Source organism: Dryobates pubescens, chromosome 12, assembly GCF_014839835.1.
Source record: "Dryobates pubescens isolate bDryPub1 chromosome 12, bDryPub1.pri, whole genome shotgun sequence".
NCBI classification, from domain to species: domain Eukaryota; kingdom Metazoa; phylum Chordata; class Aves; order Piciformes; family Picidae; genus Dryobates; species Dryobates pubescens.
The window spans coordinates 21,332,121-21,344,240 of NC_071623.1; the positions used below are offsets into that span (position 1 = coordinate 21,332,121).

Sequence of the window (12,120 nt, forward strand, 5' to 3'; positions counted from 1 at the left end):
TTTTAGCCAGGATGCTCAGCAGCTGTGAGCCAGTGAGTCTCCATCTGATACCTAGTCCTCCGAGCCCAAACAATTTGTGGGTGTTAGTAACTCCTGATGCATGAGCTTCAAAGGGTCAGATTTGTGAGTGAAAGAGAATAAGCAACAGAAGAGTGTAATTGTCCTGTGACTTCCTTCCATTAATCCATTCCAGCAGTGTTTACTTGTGAAACAGTCCTGCATAGTCAGAGTAGTTTCAGTAGTATCAGCTGGCAGAATGAGAGTGGCAACACCTTTCCTTACCCTTTGTTTTACCTGCTTCTCTCCTTCTGAACCTGAAAGGCATCTAGTGACACCCTTTAAAACTAGGTTAAAAGGAAGGTGATGTGAGATCTTCCTTTTTTTTCTTCATCTAGAGGCAGTCCAGAGCACTGCTGTCATCTGCATGGGGCTGGCCATAGTGTGAAATCCAGATGAGCAACTGTTCCCAATGAGTGTCCGATGTGCACGAGAATGGGGGCTGCCAAAGCACTTTGTTCTTCTTGTTTCTGCACCCAGAAACCAGAAGGCTGCCAAACTGAGTGCTCTGCAGTCTGTTAAAGTCTAAAAACCTGCATTTCCCTCCCATTAAGAGGGAAAGCATCTTCATGTTGTGTTGCTGCCCCCCCCTTATTTAATATTTTGTGTAAAAAGCATTCACCTGACCTCACTGAGGCAGTACTTGAAAGGGATAAGGAAGAAAAAATCTAACACATACATACTCACCACCAAACCCTGTGGTTTAGCCAAGTCATATGGATGGGCATCTGTATATTCCAGTGATTTGAACACTGACCCTGCAACCCAAAGGGAAAAAAATTCTGCCATTTTCTTTCCTCTGCTACTACCTGCAAACTGATTCTTGTCTAAAGCTATGGGGACACAAGGAGGGAAAGAAGACATCAGTGCTGTCTTGTGGCAAGCCTGCTCTATCTGCAAGCTCTGGGCTCTGGGCTCATATCTACTTCCTTCAACAACTGGGTGTTTGATGGACTTCCATAAAGTTCCATCTGATTTGCAAAAGTGGCAGATCCTCATGGCCAAACTGCTGGCTTAGCAGATCTGCACTGGTTTCCAAGTGCCTTTCTGCTGCTCTTTTCGTCCTGCATCATGCTGCTCTCCTGCAAAGGGAAAGCTTGAGCTTGTTGTCACCACACTGAGCTGGGAGGTGAGTGTCTGCCACAGGGTCACTGCCTGACCACAGGCAAGTCACTTAATTTCTGTGTCACTCAGTTCTCCATCTATAAAAGGGGGATAATAATAGTCCTGGACTTCACAGGGGTGAACTGAGGAGAACTTGCCTGCTCTGTAAGCAAGCCTTTTAGAGTGTAACTTCAAAGTAAAGCTAATAAACATAAAAATACAAATCACCCTAGAAAAGCTCTACCCATGCATTTATAGTGGCTTAGGAAAACCTTTTATATTTTTTTCCATTTTTCTGGCATAGTTCTTCACTTTGCTGCTGCAGATCATCATGCAAAACAGGTTCTGTGTTGCTACCTGCAGCAGTCAGCAAGGGGAAAAAAGGTTGGATAGCATTTCGGACTGGGGGGAAAAGAAAACGAGCCACATTTGGAGCTACATCTTGAGATGACATTTACCTTCTATGTACTTCCCACCAAAAAATTGCAATGGATGGACAAAAACACCAGCAGAGTTCCCCTGAGAAGGAACCTGCTGGTGATGGTCTTCCTTCCCACAAGTGGAATTTTCACAGGTCCAAGGGATGAGAGAGATATGTATGCTCATGCACCACTGGTGCCCCCAGACTATGAAGGAGGTACAGTGCAAGAGGCTGCTAGCTGAGACACCCCTCTTTAATGCCCAAAATTCAGCAGGAGATCTTGGACAGCATAGGGCCGGGGTGGAGAGAGAATCAGGAGTTTCACTTGACGGATGTGTGGTGCAGAGACAGGTGGAGATACTCACATCAGCTCAGAGAGAGCTGGCCTGGGAATGGGGTGCCCTGCAGTGACCTTGGGAGGGTTAATTTGCCTTGCTCGCTGCCTGCTCGCTGGTTTGTTCAGAGCGAGCTCAGGTTTGTCTGCCCTGCCCAGTGCCCTGTGCCAGCTTGGTATAAAATTAGTACCTGAAGTATATTCAAAGCAGGAAAGCTAATTCCTTCCTCAGCTGCCTTAATGCAGCCCTTGTCCTGTAGGCTTCAGAGGAACCACTCACCTCCACGTGAAGCTGCTAGCACATAGGCTTGCACTGCTGGGACATTCAGCTTTATGCCAGGCAGGAAAGCTCCAGATGCTGGGAGAGCAGCAGCAGGGAGGTATAAACAGGAGGTTGGGTAGCAAGAGGTCATTGGGGCGCTCCCATAAAAGCAGAAGATATCTGAGTGGAATTTGAAATTAGGAATAAATTACATTGGAGGAATGGATTTGGAAGGATCTGGTTCTTGGCTCTGCAAGCCCTAGGTTCAGCATGTTGAAGCTTAAAATAATCCAAATGTATGAGGCATTTTACAAATGTCTCATGACTCTGCATGTTTGCATTCAAGTCCAGGGTCAGGAGACCGAGGCTTGAGGCCGCATCCTGCTTTGCAACTGCTGACAAATGAAGCGTTTGCTCTTGACCAACCAGAATGTCAGATAAAAGTCTTTTTCATCTCTCTTCACTTCTCCCCTCCTGTTTTCTCCATTCTAGAAGCCCTAATGGGTCTCTTTAATGATGAAACTGCTACTACATAAAGTCTTTCTACATTTTAATATTTTTTTTTCTCCCCTCTTGGGATAATTTACAGCACAGTGGAATTCGAGACAGTTCGAACTGTGCCAAAGGGCCTGGCAACAGGAAGAAACACTGAGCCACTGCCATTTGGAACCATAATATGAGTTATAAAATTTAATTTTAGAAATGTAGCTACTGGGAACTGCCTTTAAATGTACTTTTTCCTTTCAGTGCATAAAATGGTCCTGTGTCTTGATTGAGCTGTTAGGGTGGCTTGAAAGAGTGCTCTGTAGAGTCAGGGGCATACGGAGTTCTTCAGAGATCTTTTGCTGCTTATTCACTGATAACTCAACATTGGAAGCTGGATGTTTATAAATGTTTATGTATTAACTACTACAGAGATGTGTGGAATAGGGAACAGTGAATTATTTTCAGGAGCTTTGTGCCAGTCTGACTACTGTAGCCACGAGTTGAGAGAAGACTCACCATAAGAACCACGCTGTCCACCTCCTTGCAGGGAAGACAGAGATGCAAAGAAAGCTGCAGAAGGCAGCTCTTCACAACAGGAAAGTGAAAATCAGGAATAGCTAGACAGCAAACTATGATATTCAGCAGAAATCAAGATTAATGCCACCTTCTTCAAGGGAACAAGTAGAAAAAAGATTTTTTTGACCTCTGGGCTAGAAATTTGACATTCTTTCCCATTAGGGTAACAGTGCCCCCCAGAAGGGGAATGGATAAAGCACAAAGATTCATGAGGTAGCTGATTTCCTGTGACAAATGCAACAAAAACGGAGTTTGGGGTAAAAGAGAGATCATGACATCCATTGCTCCACATGAGGGTCCCCAAGTAGAAGGTATGAAAACAACATCTTTGGAGCTGGAGATTCTGTGCCATTGACTAAATACAGATGGCATCAGTCTTTCTCCTCATTAAAGTCAGTATCTTGCCTTGCCTTTGGAGAAAGCATCTTTGAAAGGACAATTTGTGTGCCAGAGACAGTCTTCTTCTGGCCTTCCTGATGAAGAGCTGTTTTCTGTGAGCTTTAAGAAGAAAAAGCTGTTTTGGGGGACGGGGAAAATGACATAGGAAATGTTTGATTCCACTGGTTATGCATGTGCCTGAACCATCCCATTTCAGACATTTCACCAAACGTGATTCTGATAGGGAGGTTTCTATTTCAGCCTCAGCAACCTTGCAGAATAAGAAATCTAACTTTTGAAGGCTGTCTCGTAAGACTGGAAACCAATGGACACAGGAGTGGTTTGAAAACTTGTGACAGTAGATTAACTCCTAAAGAGGTGGAAGAAGGATGTAAAATTTGTGCCTACTGGAGAAAAAGTGTTCCGGTGTTCCCTCTTGTAGGCTCTGTGCGCTGTCTTGGTGGTTATGGGTTGACACACAAAGGATCCCAGCACAGAGAGCAGCCACAGGCAGAAACTGTCAGAAATGCATTACCTTAGTCCTTGCATAGTGCTCACTGCTGCTAAGGCTTATCTTGAAAATAGTCCTGCCCATGATGAGATGTGTCTCTGCCCGTTCCTGAATCTGGACATGACCCAATGCTGTGCTGAAACTGAGCCTCTCCAGTGCCTTCCTTGTCACCCTCCCAGCTCCACAGGGCCACAGCACTGCATGGGGACTGTGCTGCCATGGGGAGTGCTAGATCCCCTAACTCCCATGTGGTTATGACCAAGTCCACTGTTGACTGTCCAGTGCTGCGGTGTCTCAGGTTTCTGAAGCTCCTGATGCCACTAAGAGCAAGTTGATTACTCCAGTTTGAATTCTGCCAGCTTCTGGTGTTTTTGAGTTTTTTGGATTTTTTTTTTTCTTTCTTTTTCCCATTTCTGTCTGTAAATACTCAAAAAATGGAATTTGTTTGGATTTGTTATTTTATAGCCCAGTAGTGCAGGTTTAGCACAGGAGCCACTCAGTGTTTTGTCCTTTTATGCATCCTCACAGTCTTCCTTTCAGAAACTCTTCTTCCAGAGCAAGGTGTAAAAAGGCATTGCAGTTTTCAGTGGATCTGGTCATGCCTCAGGTTGCCCCATAGTATGATTACAATGCATGACTTGCTTGTGTCTCCTATTAGTAAGTTCTTGCAGTGGAGGTGGTTTCAGTTTAATTTCAGATGGCCACTAGCTGCTCAGGTATTTCACCTGTGGACGAGGGGTTTAAAAAAGTAAGGGAAAAAAAAACATTTTTAAAAGAAAATAAGTCAACAGACCTCATGTATCAGTGAGATTTTCTGATCTTTTTCCCCCCCCTCCCACAATAGGACATCGTCAGAAAATAGATGAGCAGACAAAGCCCGGGAGCTTGTCCTTTTCAGAGCGCCTGAGTGAACTGGAGCAGTTGCGTCGTACAGCCATGAGGGTCAGCCCACACCACCCAGCCCCCACACCCAACCCACGAGCCTCCTTGAACCACACCACTGCTTTTAACCCTCAACCTCAGAGTCAGATTCAGGGTAAGTACCTGAAATCCTCCCCCTGCTTGCCCACCTCCCTCCCACCAGCCTGTGAAGCACTGGGGCTCACAGGCACTGGCTTCCTGCCCCTCCATCTCTTCTGGACTCTCCTTGACTGCCTCTAATGCGTGAGAGCCTTTTGCAAGTGAAAGGAGAGGATTCCTAAAATACATCTGTGCTCCTAAAGACCTGACAGATTTTAAGGGGTCTACACTATTTCATCTTCCCAGTGTCAGCACAGCTCATGGTGTTAGTTAACCTCACCCAGAACTGTCATGTCTCGAAAGCTGTTGTTTTCTTGCAAAGGTGCATTAAGCCAGGCCTTTTTCTATGTGTAGGTGCACTTCCAGGCAGGTATTTATTGTTACACTGTGTGTTTGAATGAGAGAAAAATACCATCAATGCAATACCTTGACCTTTCCTAGGAAGGCAGCCACAAAGAGAGCTTTTCAAAGTGCTTTGTCCCCTGAAGACATGTCTTAGTGCTAAGACATTAATGTGGGCAGGCTGGTTGGAGCATATTTCTGTGGCTAGTGGTATCCAGGGGGGTTTATTTGAATGAAAACCTGCAAAATGATGACTCAGGAGTCTGATCTCCTCTGAGATCATCCTCTCAGATGATGCCAGTGAAACCAAGCCGTCACTGAAATCCTATCTGCCACTGCTAGAGCTGAGTCTGTCTCTGCTAAAACCAACTCTGTCTCTCGAATCATCTGGAACTTAGTGAGCAGTGAATCGGGTCACCAAATTGTCAGCTCCTATGTGGTCTCCAAAGCATGTATCAAAGATTCATACTGAGATGCACCTAAGGAAGGGCATGGGGCAGTATTAATTTTAGTGAGCACCATTCCTGATGGAGTTTGCTATTCTATTCTTCCAGCCAGAATGAAATGGCTGTAGTCAAGGTTCTCTGCTAGGGTTTTTGGGAAGAAATAGTTACCACAAATGCAAGTAAGTTCTTTTTTCAGCATTTATTTTCAAAGTCAGGGTACTCTTTGTTGCCTGCAGAAAAGGTTATCACTTACCTAAAGCAAGTACTTGTTACATCCTTTTATTCCCAGGGCTGGGGAGGTCTTTCACTTAGTGAAATCTGCAGATCTGTTGTTGACTTTGCTGTGAGCATTTCTGAGAAGCATGGGAAATAAATCTGCACATTTCCATGTGCCATAATGTAGAAAGAGAGGGCCAAAAAGACAATTGGAAGGACCATTAAGCTCTCTCCCTTTTCCCTTTCTAAAGCAATGTCAGGTCAGCTTAGGCAAAGGATCCAGTCCTGCTCCTTTCCCAGCACCTGGCAATCCCCTCACTTCATTTTCTGATTTGCAGAGCAAACCGCCTTGGGTTTCTCCTGCACACATCTCTGTTCCTACAAAAGAAAACACACATATTATTATGGCTACTCAGCAGCCAGCGGCTACGTGGGTGGAGGTATCAGTCTCAGACTCACATTCTTCAGCTTCTTGGGAACACTATATGCTTAGCAGAGTATCAGGTTTAACGTCAAGTATCCCTCTTCCCTGGTTCCCTGTGAAAGTCCCTTGCCTGTACAACTTCAGAGCAATAGGCTTTTCATGCCTGGCCAGGGATTCAGCTGCTCTCTCTAGAAATAGTTTCGGTAGTTCACTCTGCTTTGCTGTTTGCCAGCAAGACTTTAATGTGTTTCACCTGTGGATGTAGCTCAGAGAATGACAGCAGTGGAACCGCTAACATTTCCTCTTCTTCACCTATCAGACTGCTTTCTCCCAGTTTCCCCTTCTCTCTGCCTTCAAAATGTGCACGTTATCCATGGGGCAACTTGTTGAGGCTTGCAATCTCTATCAATAAAATAAACCCCAAACTGAAGCCTCCCTCATTTGGGACTGTCTCTGCTGCAGATGCCTTCTAATATCTAGGGCTCTTCTTTTCAGGGTCATGCTATCATAGTGGGGAAAAAGGAATATAGTGGGAAGGAGTTCCAGCATTATCATTTTTAACTCAGTTTTCAAAGTATGACTTGTTTTTGTGCTGTTGTCCTGAGTGACCTCTAGACAGTTGGGATATTTAATTTGCTTTCCAATTTTGATCAACTGTGCTACGCGTCAGAACACAGGCCTCCAAAACCAAAACACTTCTGACCTGCTCCATAGTGTTTCTGTACCTATCCATGCATCTTTGCATCTGAAACACTTCTATTGAAACTCTGTCACTGAAGAAAGCACAAAATGCTTTTCATATAGGTATAAAGTAAGACATAAACCTCCATACATTGCTGATTCCCAAGTAGCAGCATTAAACTTTGTCTTAACTCACACCACTATGAACCACATGCTACTTCTCTATTCATCCAAGTCCAGTGATCAGAAAATGTACTCAATACAGGCATCTCAGAGTAGCTCTTGGATTTAAAGGGGGAGCTTGCCATGCCACTAAACCATTGTTTATTTGTTAAGGTTTTCATTTGTAACAGGATTGAGGTTAATTTCAACTTCCTATTTTAGCATGTCCTGAATCTGAGCTTAAAGCTTCTTGTGTCATGGATACAAGTGAAAGCAAGTTAAGAGGCCATAAATTGCTATAATCAAGTTTTATGCTTCTTTCATATCACAAGGAGGGAGAAAGTACACCTGTTCATTTAAAAGAGCTAACCATAGCCAATTCAGAGACCAAAGGGGAACAGAAGGGGAGAAAAAGCATCCACCACATCACACATGGTTTAAGTTGAAAGATTACTTTGTGCTTGTACCAAGCGTATAATGTCAGAGGATTTGATCTACATGCACAGAGTAAGGATATTCAGTTAAAGCTTCAAACCTGGCCCATGCTTCTACTTTTAACTCACCCCTTCCTTTGTATAGAGGTGAAAAGAAAACAGAGCAATATGAGCTGTGCTGGAGTGTTATTTAGGAAAGCTTAGATAAGACCCTTGATGAGCATTTAAGTTTGTATCTATAATAACCGTACGTCTATATTGTGACTGAGTTTCTTCTAACACCAGCCTGAAACAGTTACTACATTTACAATTAGTGATTTTTACAGTGGTTAATGTTTACCAGCATAGGTAGACCTGTAATTCAAGAGTTTTGCATAAATATGAATTTATGGGGTTCTTTTACAGTATACTTATTTTCAGGGCCAATAGAAATGTGAACAAATGTGTAAGTCATCAGGCCAAGAAGGTATTCTTCTGAAGGAATTAATGTTGAGTTAATGAACTCAATAAATTAATTTCCAACTAGTGGGGCTAGGAGTGTAATTCAAAAACAATTTAATAACTTCAGTAATCTTTTTTCTCTCAGATTAGCCCAAAAGTGTTTCCAACTAGTGATTTATTAGTTACCCATAGGTTAAAAAATAGAAGAAAATAAAGCTATTTCTCTTGACTAGGGGGAAAAAAAATAAACATTGTAATTAAGCTGCAGGCTTCTGTCTCTTTTTAAGCTTTTATAGCCTTAAAAATACCTGAGTTTGCTCAATAACCTTTTTTATTTCTTATATTTTCTCTTTTTTTCCCCCCCTTTTTAAGTTTCGTAACTTTATATGTTAAGTTTCAGCTGGGACCACACTTTTATGACCACATCCAAAATCCCTGGAAACAAGAGGCTGTAACAACATTGCTAACAGATCTTTAAGCAAAGCAGCAGAACTAGCACTGAGAGCCAAGCAAGAGAGATCATTTCAAGATCAGGTCTTTGAATTAGCATGAAACATAACGACTGAAAGATTATTTTGTTGCAAGCCAGCCTTTTGTCCTCCTCCAGGTGCAATATGCTGTGCTTAAGAGACATTTCAAGGTCCTTGCTATCGTAATCTCATTCCACCAAAACCAGCCCAAGTTTATCAGGGTTCTCATGAACTGGTGAAAAACAGGAGTGGAGTCAAGGGTGGTGTTTAAGCCCAGGGATTTTAACACAGCTTTGTTCCTACTACAGCTGTATCCTGCCCAATTTTTAATATTTCTACTTTGAAATCATCTTAATAGTCCATAGATTAGTAGAGTTAGAAGTGGTTGCACAGCAGTGCTTCAGAGCAGGCTTCAACAGGGCTATCATAGGATCATAGGATGTTAGGGGTTGGAAGGGACCTTCGAAGATCATCAAGTCCAATCCCCCTGCCAAGCAGGACCATAGAATCTAGCACAGGTCACACAGGAACACATCCAGATGGGTCTTGAAAGTCTCCAGAGAAGGAGACTCCACAACTCTGTGCAGCCTGCTCCAGTACTCTGTGACCCTCACAGTGAAGAAGTTCCTCCTCATGTTGAGGTGGAACCTCCTGTGTTGCAGTTTATATCCACTGCCCCTTGTTCTGTCACAGAGTGGGAGTGACACCCATCCCTCAGATATTTATAAACATTTATTAAAGTCCCTCTCAGTCTTCCCCTCTCCAGACTAAAAAGCCCCAGGGCTCTCAGCCCCTCCTCACAGGGCATGTGCTCCAGTCCCTCAATCATCCTGGTGTTGTCTGCTGGTATGCAGGGAAAAAATTCACTCTTGCAGAACTTTTTTCTTTTTGTTAAAACTTGTTATCTTGATCTGAAAAGCACAGATTTTCCTGCCAAGCAAAATGATAATTATGGAAAGATTTCATTGTAATATCTACCATTGTGCTTTATTTTATGAAGTATCGGTGGGTTTGTTCTCTTTGCATGGAGGCAAAAACAAACCATGAACTGCAGTTGTGTGTTATGAAAGATGTAGGAACAATAAAGTTATTTTAAAATCCCCTTCGTCCACCACCACCTCTCCTTTCCCATCATATCTGCCCCTTTCCCACTCCATTTCTCCTCTTTTTCCCCTCAAACCCAGAGCACCTGGGCTCTGTTGGAGTCTCCTCCCACCCCAGGTGTGACCACTTGGCCCTCCCCGCCCACTCCCCTTTTTAATCTCGCCCAGGAAAGGCAGAAGCCCCTAGCTGAGCCCATCTGGGCTGAGGATCCTCCTCTCATCTCTGGTGAGTGCCCATGGTGCACACTGGGTGATGGTGGTGGTGACAACAAAGGCCGGGGGGCCTGGTGGCCCCCCGGTTGTTAGGGCCAGGATTGATGACTCCTCCAATATCATTCACGGGTGCTGGCTGGGCCTCCTTACTGGGGTTGAGCTCCTCTGGGTGGTATCTTGGCTGGTTGAGGGTCTTGCCCCTGGCTCTGGGATGGATGCAGGAGTGGTGGTGGTGGAGCAGAAGCTGTTTAGGCAGGGTGGAAGGTGGTGTAGAGGGAGCAGGAGCCACTCGGGGAAGATGAAATGGGGTGGTGGTGGGAGACCAGGTTTTGTTGCTGCTTCTTCCCACTTTCCTGCACACTGAAAACTCCACCATCTCATAGTTGCTGCACCCCAGATAGTCCCCCACCATCATGTCTCCCACCAGCCCCTCTCCACTTGAGAACAGCAGGTCAAGCAGGGCTGTCATTCTGTCTCCCCATTTTGCTGTTGCAAAATACAGTTTTCAGGCACTTTTGGGAATCCAGATTGAGGTGCTCATAGCTCCCTGCCAAAACAGATAAACAGGCTTTCAAGACCAGGGGTTGACCAGCTCTTTCCATTGTGCAATGCACTAAATGTGATAGTTTTATATTTTCTTTGGATGTGCCTGTGTCTCCTCATCTTTCCTTAATGTGGTGCACTTGCAGAGCAGGTGAATGGTGATTTAATAGCAGATCAGACTTGATGCGGCCCTGGGCAGCCTGTTCTAGTTGGAGGTGTCCCTGCTTACTGCAGGAGTGTTGGAGAAGATGACCCTTGAGGGTCCCTTCTAACCCTGTGCAATCTGGGAATCTGAATCATCCCACTTCCACTTGAATAACCACCTGACCTCTCGATCCTGAAATACACTCCCCTGCCTGAGCTTGGCACCCTTACTATCAGCCCCACTCCTGCCTCCCTCCTCCCCAGCCTGTGGAGTGGTGGGGGGTGAGTTGTGTCAGCACAGGAGCTGGCAGTGAGCACACAATTTCCAATCAACGTGGCCAGAACTGCCAAGTTCCCCAGCTCCAGTGCTTCTTCTGGATGTTCAAGATCCCTCCTCCCCAGACATGAGTTCAATTTCTTCACCATGAGCCAGGTTGTGAACATTTTGCTATTGGCTAGGGAAGATCTCCTTTAATGTAGCTCCTCTTCATCACCTGTCTCTGGCAAATGTGTGCCGAGAGCCCACTCCAGATGAGGAGCAGAGATGCTTTTTCTCCTTTCCGTGCCAGTAGCAGTTAAATAGTTCCTGCATGGGGAAAAGGAAGGAGGTGAAGCTACCCCCCTGGCATAGAACCAGAGCTGAAGTGCCACCACCACCAGGAGGTGGAGGAAGCTGGTTGAAGTAGTGATATTTTCCCAAACTGTTTTGCAAACTGGGTCTGTTTAGCTGGGAAGGTTTCAGATGGCTGCATTCCAAAAAACAAACACCAACAAAGTTTATAGAAAGAAGCATCTCTTTTATGGAAAGTACAGTATGTTTCTTTGATTTGCTGTTATTGCTCAGCACATAATACCTTTATATAATGCCATGAGTAACCTTTGCAGGCTTTGTTTTTAAGGGGTATAGTGTTACTAGCAGCAGGCTCATCCAGCTGTCTATTTATTGTGTCATAAACCAAGCTGAATGCAAAGAGAAGAGCACACAAGCATGTGAACAGGATAAGCAACACAATTCTTCTTTCATTCTGTTTAAAAGAAGTCTACTCTGGGGAGCAGACTCCCTTTTTCACACCCCTTACTAACAAGTATAAGACTGTCTAAATCCATCTTGCAGCTCTGCAAGTACAGGTGCTCCTGCTTTTGTCCGGTTACTTGCATCAAGCAAACTGTAACATGCCTTAGGAAGCTTGCTTTAAAGCACAAACTAAAAGGGAGAAGCAGAAATGTGACTCTCTTCATCTTCAGAAGCATAAAGTAAGTTGTGTAGTACTTCTGGATAAGTGAGACTTCATATTCTAGTCTGGAACTAACACTCTCCATTTTTGTATCTTGGAGAATATTTATGAGGCTAC

The 12,120-nt window shown here is 44.4% G+C and overlaps 1 protein-coding gene across 2 annotated transcripts in view; it reads left to right on the plus strand.

Annotated features, from left to right (window-relative positions):
• RUNX1 (RUNX family transcription factor 1) overlaps positions 1-12,120 on the plus strand; it is a 176,664-nt gene that overhangs the window by 138,387 nt on the left and 26,157 nt on the right. Inside the window, exon 5 of one of the 2 annotated variants that reach the window (XM_054166042.1) lies at positions 4,974-5,165. The exons of the other annotated variant lie outside the window; for it this stretch is intronic. Within the exon in view, the coding sequence (XP_054022017.1) occupies positions 4,974-5,165 (192 nt within the window). The remainder of the gene's footprint in view (positions 1-4,973; positions 5,166-12,120) is intronic. 2 annotated transcript variants of the gene reach the window in all.